The sequence below is a fragment of the Perca fluviatilis genome, chromosome 4 (assembly GCF_010015445.1).
Source record: "Perca fluviatilis chromosome 4, GENO_Pfluv_1.0, whole genome shotgun sequence".
NCBI classification, from domain to species: domain Eukaryota; kingdom Metazoa; phylum Chordata; class Actinopteri; order Perciformes; family Percidae; genus Perca; species Perca fluviatilis.
In genome coordinates, this window is record NC_053115.1 from 27,811,801 (window position 1) to 27,827,474 (window position 15,674).

Below are 15,674 nucleotides of genomic sequence, written 5' to 3' on the forward strand. Positions count from 1 at the left end.
TAAAAATGAGGCAATCCACTTCTCAGTGATTAGAGTACTGTAAATGAAGTACACAGAGAAAGTGCAAATATACAATAAGTTCACCAAACACTACACAAGACCAATGCTGCAGACTGAGGAAAATATAATGTATTTCTCCCAAATCAGTCAACATGGAGAATCAACAACAAAACATGTCCCAGTTTTAATGCTACTACAGTCGTGTGCATAACACTGTTAGCTCAGCAAACAACAAACAAACAAAAAAGTACAGAAAATACTAGACTTACCTGCTGCATTTTTGTAGTGCCTAAACCTGATTGGTGTGTCTACAATTAAGCAATCATGTGGTTGCGCACCTGATGGCTGTGTTTCACAGATCGGCTCATAGGTGTGGTCATTTGACAGTCAGTGCTTTGGAATTGCCAGGAAGTGACATAATGATATACTTCTGTGTCTAATGTATTAAAGTGTGTTTAGTGTTTTGCAAATCACTGTGTATAGTTTTGCAAAAAGTGTGAGGGTGACGTTGTGCTTATAGTGGTGCACATCTGGGCCAATGTTTTGTTCTTTGAGTGTAAGGTTTTGATAATTGTGTAATACTTTTGATTTCAGAGTGCAAGCAATCGGCAAAAACTGTAAATACTCACCAAGTGCAATATTTTAAAGTTTAAAAATGTAATGATGCATTTGAATGTTTGCTTACTCTTTAAAATTCATCCATAAGGCTGATGCTTCGTCTTTAAAAGAAAATGTATTACGCTCATCGGTCAGCCACTAGAGGAGAGTGCCGTCTTCCCAATCGCAGGACTTCGTTTGGCAAATTATCCTTTTCTTTTATGACCAGTGGAAGTCAGTGGAATACTCTTCCAACACACCTTATTACATGCACACATCCTCAAACCTTTTCATACTTGACAAAAAGCTGGATATTGTCACAATAAACTTGTACACATTTATGAAGTGTGTGTGTGTGTGTGTGTGTGTGTGTGTGTGTGTGTGTGTGTGTGTGTGTAATGGGAGGGGTTAGGATTTTGATTGCATAGCATTGTTGGGAAGAGGTGGGGGGGGACTGGTTTTAGGGATGTGGGAATGATTGAGCCCTTGATAGTTGTATTGATGCAACTTTGCACATTTGTATTATTGTAAATTAGGTGTGAATGTGTTTGTAAAATTGTATATTCAGATGTTTTGTACTTCACTTGCATTGAATATTTATTGTTTTACCTACCTTCCCAGGGACTAAGGGTGGAAAATAGCAATTGTGCTACAACCTGGTACAATGCATCTCTCCTTGTTCTTATACAAGGTTAATGTTTAATTGTGCATTGTACCTAATATATATATATATATATATATATAACAGGGACAATGTAAATAAAATGACATCACATTACATATTTCTGTTTTTACAGCAAAACGATGGGCAGTTTACTGTGATCCAGCTGGTTGGTATGCTACGCGGCATCGCCTCAGGCATGAAATACCTGGCCGACATGAACTATGTGCACCGCGACCTCGCAGCCCGGAACATCCTGGTCAACAGCAACCTTGTGTGCAAGGTGTCGGACTTCGGCCTCTCGCGCTTCCTGGAGGATGATACATCAGACCCTACCTACACTAGTGCTCTGGTAAGAAGCATCCTTGCCTTCCCCTCGTGATTAAACCAGGCTCAAACAGCCTTCTCAAATACGCTTTTCTAATTATGTTGGGAATGAGAAGTTCTATTACCTGCCCTGATTGAGAATCCTATTCATCCAGCGCTGCCATTTTGTTTTATTTAACCCAGGTCTGACATAACACCGCACCGCACTGCACTGCACTCCCACACTGCTCTCCCTACCGATACAAAACATCATCCCTTCACCTGTCCTTTCCTTTCTCCTTCCCCACTATTTAATGTAGCACACTTTACTCCCAGGGGTTTTGTTGTATCCACGTCCCAGTTTGGATTACCGTCAGCATTGTTGCCGTGAACGGTGTCTCTCTCCGGAGCCAGGACACTGTGACGGTCGGGTTTCGGTCTCGCTTCCCTCGCTGAGGTTGTGCTCTTTGTGTTTGCAGGGAGGGAAGATTCCTATCCGATGGACTGCACCCGAAGCTATCCAGTACAGGAAGTTCACCTCTGCCAGTGATGTGTGGAGCTACGGGATCGTCATGTGGGAAGTCATGTCCTACGGAGAGAGGCCTTACTGGGACATGACCAATCAAGATGTATGTATTTAACTTCCCCATGGTCATTTTTTATATGCTGTTAATACTTTAGTCAAATTTCCCCCTTAAACATTTTTTATTACACACATACATGTATCCGCTTCCTTTCATTACAGCCTCAGACCCCTCAGAGATACATTTTGTCATTATATCTGCTTTCCCACAGCTAAACAGCAGCTTTCACTCATGGGTTTTATATGAAAATTCCCCCACACTCACCACAGAGGCATAATCAGATCATTTGAAATGCACGGCAGTGCTCAGTGGACAATTTCTGCTCTTGACTGGAGCCTCCATTTCCTATCTCCCCCTGGGTAGCGGAGGAGAGAGCAAATTATGGGGAGAGAGATAATGAAAATAGTTTCAAATTGAAAGTGAGAACACTAATGTGCTAAGAGGGACTGAGGACCTCAACGGTTATCTTATTAGCAGCTCCAGATAGTGTTTCTGCTCCATCGGGGTCCTCATTTGGAGGTCTTACGAATGAGATTAATCTGAGTCTGAACTGCAGCTCCTTTAATGGCCCTGGTAATGAGCAGGGGATTGTGTGTCCTCGTCACAAGTGTCCTCCGGGTTGTTTCACTCTGTTAACCGTGCACCACCTCTGTGTGCCCCCCCGACCAATAACTTCACCGGCCCAAGCCAGATGAATCTTTAATGTGGCTTTGCAGAGAGAGAGAGGGGGGGGGGGAGCATTAAATACTTTGTAAAGGCCAGACATGGGGTCACTGCTGGCAGAAATGTGAAGTTGGTGGAATAAGGTTTATGTTCTTAATGACCTAACTGGTGTTTAACAACTCTTCACATGGAGAACTAATGTTCTAATATATATTTGTGCACAAATCACCACATATATATATATATATATATATATATATATATATATATATATATATATATATATAGGAGTTGTTGGGTTGTGGACCTGAGTGCCCTGGTAGCAGAGTAACATATATATATATATACATACATATACATTTACATGTGCTTAAGTAATAACTATAATTGAACAGTTTGGACTTGGAGGCAGTAACACACAGTTAATGACTGCAGCAGTTGTTTTTACCACATGGTGAGAGGCACAGATGCTCTTGTTTTATGCTCCTCAGAAGAGAGAGGACCACAATGGAAATCAGCCTTCAGACTTCATTGTGTATTTTAACCTCAATGATTTTTTTATGTCATTCATCTGTTATATGTGGTTCTTTTTTAAATCATCAAATTAAAATTAAAAGAGAGCATCAGTGGCAATGTTTACTTCATATGATGGGGCATGATGGACTCTTCAGAAGAGGGAATTATCTTCACTTGAGTTTCTGCGTGCGAAAGTCAACGGACGCCACAATCTTCTGAACACAGCCATACTGAGAAATACAGAGAGAGCTGTGTGGAGCTGATAGTCTTATTTAGCTTTGTAGCAACTAATTTGGCAATGGCTTGAATGTAACGGACCTTCATAAATAAGTGCGTGACAAAAAGTTACGCACTAAAGCTTTACTAGTTCCACCTCTACCAGCTACAACAGCAAAATGCTACTTACACACTGATACAAAACTATTAACAATCTAATGTGATTTTAATAATATATCAGCCACAAGGGCCATTTTTGGGCATAACAAGTACTTTTACTTTTTATATTTTCAGTACGTGTGGTATGAATGAATGAATGGTTTATTTTCGTGTCTGGCCGCTGATACGGCCCATCCATTATAGGATTATTTAGACACATTTTAAATAAAAACTTTCCTAGTGCTGACTCAAATCACAATATGTACATATAGGGTACAAGTATAACATGTACAATTCAACAAAAAGTTAACATTTCAACATAAATGGTGTAAAAGCTTTTGTACTTTTACTTAAGTAGGATTTTGAGTGCAGGACTTTTACTTGCATTGGTACTTTTACTTCCACGTAAAAGTAAAGGATATGAGTACTTTTCCCGCCACTGGATCGTCCACTCTCTCCTCTCCATCAATCGGTCTCCTCTTTGTAGAGCCTCATAGCAACCCTTAGAGATCTCTGTCTCCCCCTGCAGGTCATCAATGCCATAGAGCAGGACTACCGGCTGCCCCCACCCATGGACTGTCCCAGCGCGCTGCACCAGCTCATGCTAGACTGCTGGCAGAAGGACCGAAACAACCGGCCCAAGTTCAGTCAGATCGTCAACAACCTCGACAAGATGATCCGCAATCCCAACACGCTGAAGGCCATGACCCCGTTATCTTCAGGGTGAGATTTACTTGTGATCGCATTGTCTGTCAGTAATACTCGTAGTCATAACATAATGGTGCAGACTAGTGTTTAAGTGGGTGTTCGTCTCTTTTTCCCTGCTCGGCCCTTCAATCTCTGTGCGGGATCTGCATGTGTTTTTTTCTCGTCTCTGTAGGCATCCCACAAGACAGGCCTCCGGTTTAAGCATCATTTCCAATTGATGTGGATAATATCTTGAACAATGTAATGCTTCTGATATTCTCTAAATGTAAAGGCTTTTCTCTTCCTGACAGGAAATTCATGTTTCTGCCAAAGTGCCATCAATGGCACAGTTGACTTTTTTTTTTTTTTTTTCCACACACAGTGTCTCTTGTTTCTCCTGGCGCCGAGCGGTTATGTAAATTAAAGCCTTTCGGTTTGATAGATCAAATCCTACCCACGAAGGCTTCAGGCGAAACCTGGATTGAAGCACTTTTGCATTTTTCAAAACAAAACATTTCGAAGCGTTTCTGCTCTGGGTGTTAGTTTCCTCTGAGAACGAAAGTTTTTTTTTTTCTGATTTCCATTATCCCTGTCTGTACATTCATTTGTGGTGGCGTGCAGGACCGAGGGCCAGATTTTCCACAGATACTGAGGGGATCTATTGGCTCCTTGAAGCCTATCACTTCATTTGGAAAATACACTTCATGAGGAATCAGTTTGGAAAATATTGGTTCATGGATAAGGCCAGTGGGATCCTCTTAAGTTCTGTCTAGCCTTTTGAAAATGTAATGTAATAATTCACGTTTGAATCATGTGCAGGTGGTCTGCGCTGTCTATGATTTTAGGAGTGCCAGTTTGTATTATCATTATTCTTAACGGCTCCTGCTTGTGTGTCCTCAGTGTTCATCTCCCTCTCCTGGACCGCAGCATCCCAGACTTCTCCAGCTTCAGCACTGTGGACGAGTGGCTGGATGCCATCAAGATGGGCCAATACAAAGACAATTTTGCCAACGCTGACTTTTCTACATTTGATGTGGTGTCCCAGATGACCATGGAGTAAGTGCTGATGATTCCTGCCGTTCTGGGTCTGAGACGCATAAGGAAAACGAACGCATAAAACGGGTTTACCTAGTCTCATATATGCTTAAAACCTGAACCAGCACCAGACTCTGCCTCTGGCCTGTCATAAAATACGCTTGCTGCACTGCATGTAATTAGCAGATCGTAATACTGCAGTTTCAAGGCTGAACAGTGGGCCCAATAGCTCAGAAGCCATAACAACGCCCTATGTTCCCTGCCATGTGTCTAGCAGGCCTCTCTTTGACCTTAGTTTGAAGATTGAGAGGAAACATCATAATGTGGGGTTAGTTGGCCAAAGTATTGGGAGAGAAATCCTCCTTTCACACAAGATATAATCATGTTAAGAATGACACCTGTAGGAAAAAACAGATAAAAATAATTTCCTCTCGATGGTTAACAGTATCACGAGCCACGAGATTAACCCACCGAGATGTCGAGCTTCAATTCTTTGAAGACAACAGATGGAAATGTGTAATCCAATAAGCGTGATTACTTTCATGGTTCAGAATTAGGAGAGAGGAATTACATTTTCTAAAGGATAAGAAACTGTTCAACTGTTAATGTTTGGAGCTGATGCCACTGCATACAGATTGGATTTTGCTGTTGTTTATTTTGGTATTTTTTTTAATATAACATATGACCACTGCAATGAAAATTGTGTTTACAATAGACTGGAGTCCATGAGATGTTGTGAATGTGTAATTCTTAGCATTTGTTTTGGTGGTATGAGAAGGCTGGGGTTTACCGCATGAGGCAGTAGACAGACAAATATACTAAACTGGCATCCGAAACATTTTTCTGTGATTATATAAGCTTTCTAGCCTCAACGATGGATGAACACACAGCTGTTTCATGCCTGTTTTTTTCAGCTGTTCTCTGCTAGCCTTTCTGTCATGCCTCCATTATGTTATGTTGTTGACAGAGATAGATAGATAGATTCATAGATAGATAGATATATATATATATATATATATATATGTGTATATATATGTATATATGTATATGTGTAATATTCATGGATGGAGTAGATAATGTACAGCAGATAGATTCTGCAGTGTTTATAGTCTGTGGTAACATAATCCTGACATCTGTCTCTCGGCACAGTGACATCCTGAGGGTTGGTGTGACGTTAGCAGGCCATCAAAAGAAGATCCTCAACAGCGTCCAGATGATGCGGGCACAGATGAACCAGATCCAGTCGGTGGAGGTTTGACCCCTCCCGAGTGGAACAGAGAGGGGGGAAAAAGGCGGTTGGGATGCGGCTCTGGGTGCGGAGGATGGAGTGGATGTTTTTTTTTCGCGTTACAGTGTGTCTGGTCTTCCCACCAGGCTACCATTCATCCCCCGTTCCCCTCTCCAGTTCCCTCTTATCTCCTGACCCTGACTCTCCATCCATCTCCGGGATCAGCTGTGGAGAGGTGTGGAAAACAAAGGTCCATGTGATGAGGCATCAGAGGGCCCACAGCCATCCTCTCTTTGGAGCCAGACACATGGTGACCAGCAACACGTTTTTTTCAATCTTCCACCAATTTTTTTATTTGATGTTGAACTTCCTTTTTTTTTTTTTTTTGTTTTGTTTCTTCTGATCATTTTGTAAAGAATTTTTGAAAGGACAAAAAAAAAAGAAAACCCGAGAAAAAGCAAGGAGTTTATCTAAATTTATAGATGATATAAGAGTGTACACTAGACAAACTGAGTAGGAAAGCTACCCTTTAAAAGGGGCAACAAACAAAATAAAAAAAAAAAATTAGAAGAGTTAAGGAGACGAGGCCATCCTCAGCAAGGTGTGGATATTGTCCTTGCATCTTCTTAATTTTGGACATCGTGAGGAGTCACAGAGTTCTCTGTGGCCTTCTGAAAGGCAAACCGCAGAGGAGACTGAGGGACCCGAGGCGCACTCCCAACTATTTCCCCTGGAGAGAAAATAAATTCAAAAGAAAACCATGAAATGGACAACATTTGACAACACGTGACTGATGTCAAAAACGCATTCATTCAGACTGACAATTCACACAGTGAAATCAACACTAAAGAAAAAAGGAAAAAAAAAATACATAGTTTTTTTCTCATTGCAAGTAATTTTCTATATCGTGTGACATTTTGTGATGAAGAATTCCGTCTCACCATGCTTCCTCTCACTATAGACAAAATGACAATTCTTTTTGTTTTTCTTTCACAGTGAAATATTCACAGCCTGCCAAATAGAACTCTTCCCTTTTTGCACCCCAATCATGATCCTGTACTGTACATATCTGATGCACTTGACCTGCCGTAACGCGAGGACTCAGAAACAGACAGTTTTTAATGGATCAGTTCAGAAACCGAAAGAACTGACCACAGGGAACATTTAAGTTGTTTGTCACCGTCACTTTCTTTCCTTATTTTGTGGAGAAGAAAAAAAAACTAGCTTGTGAAGAAACAAAAAAAAAACAACAACAATAACAAACCAACGTCCTACATAGATTCACACAAAAAGAAACCGGTTCTGCTGTTTACATCGGAGTCCACACGTACATGCAGTATGTCCTGTAATAGCATCCTCCTTCCTCTCCAGTGTCGTCTGTGCACACGTCGCACACACACATATACCACGTGCACAAAGAAAGCAGTAGCTCCCGAAGCGTCGGGACTCGTGTTTGATAGCATGCTGAGTGAGTGGTTCATTTAACAGTGCTTTGATTTGCTGCAATTACTAGAACTCTGTTTGGTAAGAGCTTGGATTTGACACACTTTACAGAGTATAATGTGACTGCATTATATTCAGTGTTTCTTCTTCTTCCAGTTTTCCCTTTGAAAAGACTTATGTTTAAAGTATTAAAGTTTTGATACCACACATGGTTATTTTACACACACACACACACACACACACACACACACACACGCAGTCATGAATAGACTTTGCAATCAGGCGTTTGTTGAATTAAAAACAAGAATGCAACGTGCTATATTTTTGCAATTTCTCTATGGATATTATTGAATTGTTATTATTACTTTTAGTTTTTGTTTTGTTTTCTGCACTGAGTCTATTGTTTGACTCCAACAAAGTCCGGATCTTCCATCAATGCTTAGAAATTTATTTTGGATCATGTTGGTGCACAAAACCATGTAGATAAACAGCACTTCCCTGTGACTGGTTTTGATTTCACAGACAGTATACGCATTTGTTGTATGGCCTCCTGTCTCGTGCGTACAGAGCTGTCAATCATTGGTTGCGCTGCCCCCGGTAACCTGGCGTAAATGGTTATGCGTGGGAAAAGATGGCGTTCGTAGCAATGCGATGATTCCCTGGAGACGGTGAAGCAGGCGGGTGTTTTGTATACAGCCAGCAAATGATATCGGCGGTGCAGTGTTCCTACCGGGCTCCGCTCTGAGGACCTGACAGCCAGACATGGACGTCCAACTGTGAACCATCGGTCAGATGTGTCCAGTCACAGCGGGGCGGCCGCACCCCGATCACAGCCGCTCTGTCCAGGCACTGATTCTCCCTCTCTGCCCCTTGATCGCACGCATGCCTGTCGGCCACCTGTCTGCCGCTCCCACTGATCTCCGCACAGTCGGCTTCCAGCAGTTGTCTGGTTTCGTCTCCGCGACTTTATAAGCGGCAGACTGACACTCATCAGCAGGGCAGTTGTGTCTCGTCTTATCTGGATGATGCATGCCGCTGAGTACGTAGGACAAAAAAGATCGGACAATGCTTCCATGTTGGCTTGAAACCACGTTCTCGGGCTTGACCTGGGTTTTTTTGTGGCGTCCCTACAGGCAGCTTTAGCACCAAAGCCCTGGTTGAAAAAAAAGTGAGAAACCTCAGTTGCTGCAAACCCCTGTCGTCTTACCTTTCATTACACTGGCTCTCCTTATCTCTGGAGAATTCAAGGACATGGGTGGAGGGATTTTTATTCCCCTTTCTGCTCCATAATCCTCTCCATGGTTTCTCATCTGCAGTGCAACACATCAGAACAAATATTTCCCTGCAAGCTTTTATATCATATGAAACTGGGAGGACAATCATGAGCTATTAGTCATAGCTGAGAGGTGATGAGAAGTGACCTAAATGCCGCTAATGCCAACATGCAGACTGCTTTTTTTTTCTTTCTTTTTTTTGGTGCGTTTTAGACTGTCATCCCTTTCCATTTCTTCAATACTTGACAGCTCATCAGTTTTATTTTTGTGAGGCTGTACGCACCCTCATGGTACGGCAAATATTCCACCGTCAGGAAAAGCGCTTAATGGGTGAGAAAGGCCAAAGCAAGAAATGAATCTAAAGTATACACAAGGCTGGTGCGTTTTGTACTCCGGTCCCATTAAAGCTCATTCAGATGCTTGTGCATGGACGCTGCCAAGACTTTGAGTTATTAATCAAGCAATTATCCTTGAACTTTGCTTCAAGGAATTACCTTAAACATGGTGGGCAGGCATGCGTATTGCTGGTCATAAAATAGTGCTGAAGTTGACTTTGTGTTGCATACTGTCAGGATTTTCTTGCCGCTAAGAGGATACTCTTTGTTGAACTCCTTCTAAAGGGTTAGTTTGTTGATTTACATTTTATCTGAAGGAGTTTTTAAGAAAACCTTTTTTGATCGAATGAGTGTTTGAAAGCACTACATTAAGTATTTATGTATCTTGTGATTTTGATGGCACAAAAGAGACGTAGCGGGAGAATTAATTGACACACTTAAGTCAAGTGTTTCAAGTGTTTTTGACTTGCTTTTCAACAGCAGGCCGGCGGCTTCCTTTACACCAAAGCCCACGCTGTGACAAAGCCCAAATACGAGACTATTGGAACATGTATAGACACCAAGTTACTAGTTCACCTGGTACAGTTTTTGTGGAGGTGTGGGGATTATTCTTTTATCGCGTCCCTGAAATCAGACTAAATATTTCATTCAAGTAAAATTATTGTCCATTAATGTAAATGGTACAGAGCTGAACATCGAATAACTGGGAAATTTGTATATACGGAAAGGTATCTGTGCCCTTTTATGTTACATTCACTTGCGTTACTTTCCAGATTTATTGTTAAGTTTTACAGCACCAACAATCGGCCATCTACACATGCACACTCCAGCTTCTCTAGTTTAAAATGGAAATTGAAGTAGACGCAGCGTGGTCCTGGCTGTCGTGATGGTTTCACACATTTGCCTACAGCAATATTTTTTTTTTTTTTTGCAAAACATACTGTACTCTCTCCTCTTACATCTGTGAAGCAAAGTAAAAACCACTCAGTCCTGCCCTCACCGTGTGCCAATTTTTGAAGGACGGAGGAAAACCGTTAAGTCTCGGTGTTACTGTTACATGATAGTGTGCATAAACACGAGCTGTGCCAGGCTGTACCCACTGCTACGGCATGGTCGGAGCGAGAGATCTGCCTCATGGATGTATTAACTGCCTCCTGTTGTGGCGGACAGAAAATGGCTCCTGTTTGATGGATGCAGCACGAAGCACCAGAGCGCCCTCTACTGCTGTGCTGGTCAAATGTAGCTTGTCGGATTGATATTTTCAGGTGCAGATATAGAGTCTGTGAATGCTGCAGCAGGGAGAGCTCCAGTGTTCGGGACACTTCAGCGTGCTGCTGATGGACAAACGCTGGCTGCTGCTCACAACAAGTCTGTGTCTTTCCCCACTGTTGGACAAACGTTCGTACCACTACGCCACCCTGCCACCTGTGTCCCCCTACATGACCCTGTGTTCCCTCTCTGTCCCCCCCCCCCTCCCCCTTGCCTCCTCCCACTACCACTCTGGCTGTTGGCTAGTACAGACAGGGGGTCTCCACGTGTTCCCCCGGTCCTCTAAAGCCCACATTGTAGACCAGTGCCGGTTCAGACCACTGTGACTGATGTGGGAGATCCTGTGTTTCTGTATAAATGTATATTGACTGTAACCCTGTGAATGATGTAACAATTTCATTATTTGTAATATTGTCATTGGTTTATTTTCTAAAAATGGAAAGCCCAGCTTGACTCTCCTCAATAAAAAATAAGATCTGTTATAAAACCGTGATGAGTAGTGTGTTATTTATCTGTTACACACCTCCACTCAGGAGGTTATGTTTTCCGTTTGGTTTGTATGTTGGTTTGTCTGTCAGCAGGATTAGGAATAAACTACTGGCCTACTTTGTGGAAGGGTGTAGCATGGGCCAAACAAGAACCCGTTACATTTTTAAGTGGATTCGATTCACGGGGCAGATACACAAATTATTTTTCCCTTTCATTTACATTGTGAGATAGGGGCGTTTATGCTGCATTCACGTGTCATGTGTCAGAACAATCCGAAAATGAGTTCCCCACTGGGAAACTTTACACTGCATGTGAGGTATGGCATGCCCTGGCGGAGGTCTGCGATCTCCGACTGCTCTTCTAGTTTAAAGCATAGAGTTATGTTAATGTTTTTTTTTATTTTTATTTTTTTTCAGTTTTGATTCAGACTATATTTTACGATGGAAGTAATCTGTGGTATCACAAATGAGCAAAATGTAGCCACTGCTAATTGTAAAACAAACAACTGGTGACTACAGATTTTTCTGTATGATCTATTGTTGTAGACTAGAACCAACAACATGTCTACATTACAGTTGTTGAGCTTAAATGTAATAAAGCCTAATTTTAATATCACATAAAAGGCAAGTATAAATAAATGCTGTAAATAACTGTTGAAATAGTTTAAAAAAAAATTGTGATTTCATTTTAAATTCCCTGAAGATGATAATGATTACTAATGTTTTTTTATTATTATTATTAATATTGGTGTTGACATTACTAATAGCCAAACTGCTTATTTGGTCTTTTTTAAATTATTTTAAGCCAATAATCAGTTTTTATTGTGCTATATTAAAATATGATGCCTTGGAAATGTACAATTTCTGTGGAAATAGCTTTTTTGCAATTTGCAGTAACTGAAAAACAGAGCTAGAAGAATATTACCTACTGTATAGCCTAACTACTACTCTGAGATAGCCATGGTTAGCCTTAGTTAAAGGAAACATATGCTATCAGGTTCATAATTGTATTTTGGGTTTCTAAAACTAGATTTGTCCAACTCGTTGTTTCCCCTATAGTTGTTATCGGTAAATGTCATTTTTGATGAACTGGCACCCTGGTAAAAAGTCATTCCAGATGATAACTAAGTGAAGCGGTGGCTAAATCAAATCTAGATGAGGAAAGAGAAACCAGCTTAGCTCCTGCTAAAGCTAACAGACTACTGAGCTAGTGACAGTAGCTGCCATCTCAGCTTTTGACTCGATTTAAATTCATAAAACTTGCTGCGGTTAAAGCTACCTTTATTTCACATATGTGAATGTATTAAATTGTAAATGAATGTATCCGATTCATATAGTAATATTAATAGAGAGACATACAAGAAAACTGAACAAACACATTTTATTTGTAATGCATTTCCCCCTGAAGGATTACCTAAAGAGAGAAAGCATCTGCATTTTTCAGGTAATATCTATGCTCAATGGTAGTGATTTTGGGGGTAAAATAATCAGCTTTTAAAAGCCTAAAATGAATGCAAGTTGTCTATCTTCGACAGAGTTTGACGGACAACCTGGCAACTTTGAAAAACCCTTTCTTTCTCGATGCTCCCTGCTTCTGTAGTTATTGCTCTCTCGCAGAATACTGTATTCTGGTAGAGATTCCTGTCATCCCAAAATATGTAATTTCAATTTCATTGTATGTTTTAAGAGATTTTGAATTTGAAAAAATTAAAAGGACAGGTTTTTAAAGCTCTTACACACAGGCCATTTGTTTCCAGCTCACATTAAACTTCCAAATATGACTCAATAAGCCAAACTTGCTGTAGCTCTGTAAGTAAACGTGAAAAATATTAAAAGGTGCTGCACAGCTCTTTGGCTTTAGCACCATAACAACCACGATTTTGATTCACATGCTGGTAAACCAATGCTACGAGTAGCTAAATGTAGGCTACACATTTATAGAGTAATTAATTAACACATTTGCATGCATGAATTTGATCACAATCCACAAAAGCCTCATAGCGTACATTACACATCTTATTGGACTTACCAAAAAGCAGTGTGTGTATATATATATATATATATATATATATATATATATATATATATATATATATATATATATATATATATATAACAGGGACAATGCACAATTAAACATTAACCTTGTATAAGAACAAGGAGAGATGCATTGTACCAGGTTGTAGCACAATTGCTATTTTCCACCCTTAGTCCCTGGGCAGGTAGGTAAAACAATAAATATTCAATGCAAGTGAAGTACAAAACATCTGAATATACAATTTTACAAACACATTCACACCTAATATATATATATATATTTTTTTTTAAATCAAACTAAGCCTTTGAGCGAGCATCACTTCTCTCAGTGTATTCCCAGAGCCAGACTCCTGCACATTGTTCTGTGGTTTTATGTCAGAAGTAATTTGAGCAACAGTGCTGCCGTCTCCCCACAGCTCAGATTGGTGAGTGGAGGTCAGACTCCCTTCACCTTGCTCTGAGATTTTGAAACCTCATTAGCGGCCGACGTGTGAAAGGCTGGAGACCTGGGCCTGACCCGGCGGAGAATGGCGCGTGTGTTAAAAGGTTTACCCCGTGAAGCAGGAAAGTAGGGGTTCAGGAGTTCAGAGGAGAGGGGTGGGGTTCCCCCGCTGGCACACCAAACCATTTCTACTTCCAGTCTCGGCCACCCGTAAGTCCTTACACCTTGGTGACTCTGGGCCCGGCACGGCCCAGCTCGGGAATCAACTGGGAGAGGCCTGTCATCTGAGCTCTGAGGGCCATAATGTACGCCACAGGGAGATTACACAGTGTTATGTGACTGATTAAATGCCAGACAGTGGCAATCTTTTCAGGAAGTGTTTTTTTTTGTTGTTGCAGCAACCAGCTAGAGCATAGGTCTGGGCAACATATCGATATAATATCAACATCGATACATGAGGCTAGATATCGTCTTACATTACAAGTGTTGTCTTTTCCTGGTTTTAAAGGCTGCATTGCAGTAAGGTGACTGTTCTAGCTGTTCTATTGTTTGCCTTTACCCACTTAGTCATTGTATCCACATTATTGGTAATTATATCCAAACAGTCATTGTGTAAATACTTTTGTGAAAGCATCAATAGTCAACCCTACAATATCGACGCAATATCGACGTTGATGCATTTGGTCAAAAATATCGTGATATTTGATTTTTTTTTTCTTTTTCATATCGCCCAGCTTTAGTAGAGCACAGAGGTCATCATGTGTGATGGAAGGTGTGTTGGCAGACAGACAAAGACCGGTTGTTGTGGTTTAATGGTAATGTTGTGGCGATTAGGAGGTGTAGATGTGCCTGCAGTCATCTCCTGTGCATACGGCCCATGATTCATAGCTACGGCCCTGTGTCCATCTCATTCTGCCCTCATTTGAGCCCAAAGAGTAGAAACAAATACAGAATGCAGTCAATGTCAAACAGGCTGTGATCAAACTCTTTATGAAGATAGTTTCATTGAGTGGGGCATCCTGGTGGCTTATAGCAGGGCTTCAACCAGCCACTTTTTGTTTATTTCTTGTAATTCATTTAAGAATAAAACAGATTTTTAGAGTTAAAGCAGCTTATGCTGATGCTCATTTGGTGAAGAAATGACTCATATGTGTGGGTGTATGTTCTGTCATGCACATATGTATTTGGTTATACACACGCACTAAACAGTGGCCAGCTTTACTCATGGTTGAATAAAAAGTGCTGTTGTTGTTTCCTTTCAAAAACGTTATCAGCATTCAATTTCAATCAATTTTACAAGATGACCTACACTTAATCAGGTTTTCTTTTCCATTATTGCGTCACTTCATATTTCCTCTTTATATTACTGTTTTATGTGTTTTATTTTTAACCTCCATCGTCATTGCATATTTAAATCATGCTGAATTTGTGTCGGCCTTTTAATATGTTTAGATGCATACATGGGTTTCTGATTCTTTAATTGTATTTTGTAAATATTTAAATCTGGAAAGCATTTTGTGCTTAATCCTTGAAAAGTGCTAAAAATAAAAAAAATTACAATTATTATTTATGTTTGACTAACAACTAGAAAATTCTTTAAAAGTAATTCTTTAAAAGTATTAATTATGTATATACATTGAAAAAAGACACATATATATGTGTCTTTTTTCAATGTATATACATAATTAATACTTTTAAATAATTACTTATATACAGTATATAGTAATGTTATTT

General features: G+C 40.5%; 1 protein-coding gene across 6 annotated transcripts in view; it reads left to right on the forward strand.

Moving 5' to 3' along the window:
* The window catches only part of ephb2b (eph receptor B2b), a 152,298-nt gene extending 140,838 nt beyond the window's left edge, over window positions 1-11,460 (forward strand). For 5 of the 6 annotated variants that reach the window (XM_039797737.1, XM_039797733.1, XM_039797735.1 and 2 more), the window contains exons 12-16: window positions 1,395-1,610; window positions 2,044-2,193; window positions 4,232-4,425; window positions 5,290-5,445; window positions 6,574-11,460. In XM_039797737.1, coding sequence (XP_039653671.1) covers window positions 1,395-1,610; window positions 2,044-2,193; window positions 4,232-4,425; window positions 5,290-5,445; window positions 6,574-6,682 — 825 coding nt within the window. In that variant the 3' untranslated portion in view covers window positions 6,683-11,460. Of the gene's footprint in view, window positions 1-1,394; window positions 1,611-2,043; window positions 2,194-4,231; window positions 4,426-5,289; window positions 5,450-6,573 lie in introns of those variants that run through there. The other variant, XM_039797738.1, reaches the window with a different exon arrangement.
* Window positions 11,461-15,674: the final 4,214 nt, after the last annotated feature.